At 33.9% G+C, this 3,526-nt stretch overlaps 1 protein-coding gene across 2 annotated transcripts; it reads left to right on the forward strand.

Moving 5' to 3' along the window:
* On the forward strand, positions 544–3,219 carry LOC107618658 (protein TIFY 11B). 2 transcript variants are annotated; one of them, XM_016320780.2, is made up of 5 exons: positions 544–951; positions 1,360–1,480; positions 2,090–2,340; positions 2,543–2,600; positions 2,785–3,219. In XM_016320780.2, exons 1-5 carry the CDS (start codon positions 789–791, stop codon positions 2,954–2,956), a joined length of 765 nt encoding a protein of 254 aa, XP_016176266.1. In that variant the 5' UTR covers positions 544–788; the 3' UTR covers positions 2,957–3,219. The 2 variants fall into 2 exon arrangements, with proteins under 2 accessions (XP_016176266.1, XP_016176265.1); XM_016320779.2 differs by having other exon boundaries at positions 566–951; positions 1,357–1,480.

The raw sequence follows: 3,526 nt of genomic DNA on the forward strand, positions 1-3,526 counted from the left end.
GTTAACTTGATGGACATTCTTATTTATCGTAACATTGAGAACATTTTTATAAGTATAATTAGAAAAATAAAACTTTTTCAATTTTAAAGAAAAAATATAAAAAAAATATTAAATAATAAAACATCACACTTAACAAAATAATTAAATAAGAAAATTAAGAAGATCTTTTTCGACTTTTGTATGTATCTTTTATAAATAAATTTGTGAATTTTATGAACAAAAATATTAATTTATTCTTTAAAAATGGCATTCATATTGGTGTCCTCAGTGTACCAAATGGGCCCCAAAGAAATAAATCATCCGTGATTTTTCCTCCTCCATTAACGCTACGCAACGGCCTGTAGTCGGTATTCTAAAGGCCACTCTTCCTTGTTTCTATTTCTTTTATTGTTTTCTTATTTTTCTGTATTCGTGGGACTTTCCACTAGCCAATTTAGAGGCGTGAGAGTTTGAGGTAACAGATTCGCGTTCCTTCTTCTTTTTTGCCACACAAAAAACACGTGCTTCAAACCAAAAATAATATTAAAATGTTTTGAATAAAAAAGAATTGGAATTTTTCCAGAATAATAATTAATCAGAAAGATAAAGACCACATGGTCTTCCACCTCCTCCTCAGACCAAAGCAGATTCAACGAACATGCTCCTGAAACTGCAAGACTCTTCCATATTCTCTCCCTTGTTCACCTTCCCAAGCTTCTAATCATGAACAGAATAGAGTCTACCAATTGAAAAATCAAATAGATCGATATAATTTCACACGCAATCATCCAACAAATTCTCTTGAAAAAATGTCAAATTTCCCTGATGCGGTGGCCGATGGCCGGAGGTCCGGCAAGGCACCGGAGAAGTCCAATTTTTCTCAGACTTGCAGCCTCTTGAGCCAGTTCTTGAAGGAGAAGCGTACTTCTGGAGCTTCCACTCTCGGAGTTGGTTCTAAAATGGAGCCTAGAGGTACGAAACTTTTTTTTGCTTTTGGTTCTTTTGTTTTTCAAATTTTTTTATTTTTATCCTTGCAATATTTTTCAGTGATGAAGTACAAACCGACTTTATTTTTGCTCAGACACTTTTATTTAATTAATTTTTTCCTGGTCAAATTATTTAATTGGTGCTTTGGTATATATTTGTTTATATTAAGGTTGAGAATTGGAGGAAAACAGATACAATTTGATTTATAAAAAGATATAATTCGTAAAATTTCCCGCTGCACTTTTTACCTTCTTACCTAACTGATTGATGTTGTTACTTGTATGATTCTAAAAAAAGAAAAAATAAAAAAATAAAAAAGTTTCTGAATTTGGCTTTAAAATTTGCTCATGAGCTTACTGTAATGGATTTTTTTTTCCCCCTGAAATTCAGTAGGTACCAAGGATTTTCTAGCCAGTATTCATAATTCAGATGGAGCTTTGAGACTAAATTCTGCGGCTATGGATTCCCTTCCCCAGCTTGTGGAAAATCCCTGCATCAAGAAGTCTAATATTAGGTGTGTGTGGAAAATTTTAATTTCTGCGATTTTTGTTCTTTAGCAAATATGATAATTGGAAATAAAGAAGAAGCAAAAAGTAGGTTTATTCTCCGTCGAATCTAAGAATGATCAGTTACCTCCCATAGCTTGAGCTCTATGAAATTATCTAGATGCCATTTCAAAGAGGGGCGAAAGGATATTTAGGTGAAAAATGGTGATAAGTTGATATTTTCTTTTTCTGAAGGTTTTCAAGGGGAAAAAAGAAACTCACTACATTTTTATACCTAGCTTGCTAGATCTGTTGGGTTCATGAGCTTGACTCCTAAAGTCCAAGCGCTATGAAATTAGAGAAAAAAATTTGATGAGAATTGGTTCCAACGAGCTATCCCAAAGGAGGAGGGATAAAAATTTGATGGATATCAAAGTTTTTTATCTATGAAAAAACAAGCTCAAAATGGAAGGAAGGCTCAGTGTGATAAATGTTCATACCCACTTTGTTCAGATGGCTACTCAATGAAAAATTATGAGCATGACTATTACCTCTCCCCAATTTGATCATGTACCTATTTTAGTTCTAACTTCTAAGCACCATGGTCTTAAAAGAATTCTTCTGTCCTCTTATTGTAGGTCATTGGAACCTGAAACTCCACAATTGACCATATTCTATTCCGGAAAAATGTTGGTATTTGATGCCTTTCCACCAGACAAGGCCACAGAGGTAATGGAGTTAGCCACCAAGTTAGCCTCGAACAGTTCCATTGTCGAACAAAGCCAGCCCAGTGCTTCGGTTGCGACTGAAAATTTGAGTAAAGACAAAGTGCCGCAGACAAATAATGCCTCTGAAACTCCTAGGCCAGGAAAGCAAGCTGTTGGTTCCGGTATGAATAAAGAAACTGAACAGCCAACATTTAGGCTTTTTTTGGTTGGCGTTTTTATTTTTCAAAATTTTCTCTTTTTCCTTCACGAGATGCTAAAAGTGAAAACTGAAAATGAGAACGCAAACCAAAAACACCTTTATTTTTCTCAATCATGTTCTCTATGTTGATACACTAATATGGGTTCCAACTTTTGTATATGTAGATATGAGGTATCCAAGGAGAGCTTCACTTGTAAAATTCCTTGAGAAGAGAAAAGAAAGGTAACTTTTAGGAATTAGATTTATATTTACCATATTTATTTTTGGGTTAAATAATCAAATTATTTTTTTATCCCTCTATAAATTAGCAATTTTATAGAGTGAAATTGGTTTCTATTAATCATCATCAAATGTACAAATCAACTATGAGATGAGTCTTATAAGTTGCGCTTTGAATTGTTGCCAGGGTCATTGCTAGAGGACCTTACCAAGTAAACAACCCAAATCCCAAGCCTGAGGGTAGCAGTTCCGGCGGCGAACCTTACCCGGTAAACTGCCCGAATTCGAAGCATGAGGAAGGCAGTTCAGGGGTTGTACCTGAAGATCAATCCTCCAAACACTTTGACCTTAACTCATAGTGGCATAGCTCATGGTGAATTTAGGTTATACTGAGAGACTTGGACAGCCAAAAGCTCCTCCTAACTACATGATTATAGTCCTTTTGCCGGTTATTGGGGGCCTTTATACATATATATATTTATAATATAAATCTGTATCTATTGTTTTCATCAGTTAGGTCCAATGTCCTGGACCAAACCAGAAAAGAAAATTAGTTTTTTATTGTTACCCGAGATTGATTTAGTTCAGAAAATTTCAAGTATTTGTGTGCATTATTCCATCATTTTTACTGAAGGCAAGTTCTTTTCTTTTTCATGTGCTCTTGTTTCTAAGAGGGATCTTCTTATAGGCAGAGTGATTTTTTAATGCACGAAAAAAATTATAAAAGTTAAAATAATACAGGAGGGTAATTTGGAAAATTAATGCAAAAAAGAGTAATATGCGTTTTTAATACACTTAAACGCGTTTTTTAAGTGTATTAATTTCTCCAATTGAACGCGCTTTTAATTGTTGTATCACACTAAAATTTGAGTAAAAGATTTAATTGTTTTTCTATAAAATTTTAGAGTAGTGATTGAGTGTCTTAATTT

Source organism: Arachis ipaensis, chromosome B09 (genome assembly GCF_000816755.2).
Source record: "Arachis ipaensis cultivar K30076 chromosome B09, Araip1.1, whole genome shotgun sequence".
NCBI classification, from domain to species: domain Eukaryota; kingdom Viridiplantae; phylum Streptophyta; class Magnoliopsida; order Fabales; family Fabaceae; genus Arachis; species Arachis ipaensis.

Bases quoted from the DNA above. Each gene is read 5' to 3' on its own strand.
- LOC107618658 (XM_016320779.2), top strand. From the start codon at position 789: ATGTCAAATTTCCCTGATGCGGTGGCCGATGGCCGGAGGTCCGGCAAG. The intron at 952-1,356 runs GTACGAAACTTT...CCTGAAATTCAG, and splicing joins TTCTAAAATGGAGCCTAGAG to TAGGTACCAAGGATTTTCTA. The intron at 1,481-2,089 runs GTGTGTGTGGAA...CTCTTATTGTAG, and splicing joins ATCAAGAAGTCTAATATTAG to GTCATTGGAACCTGAAACTC.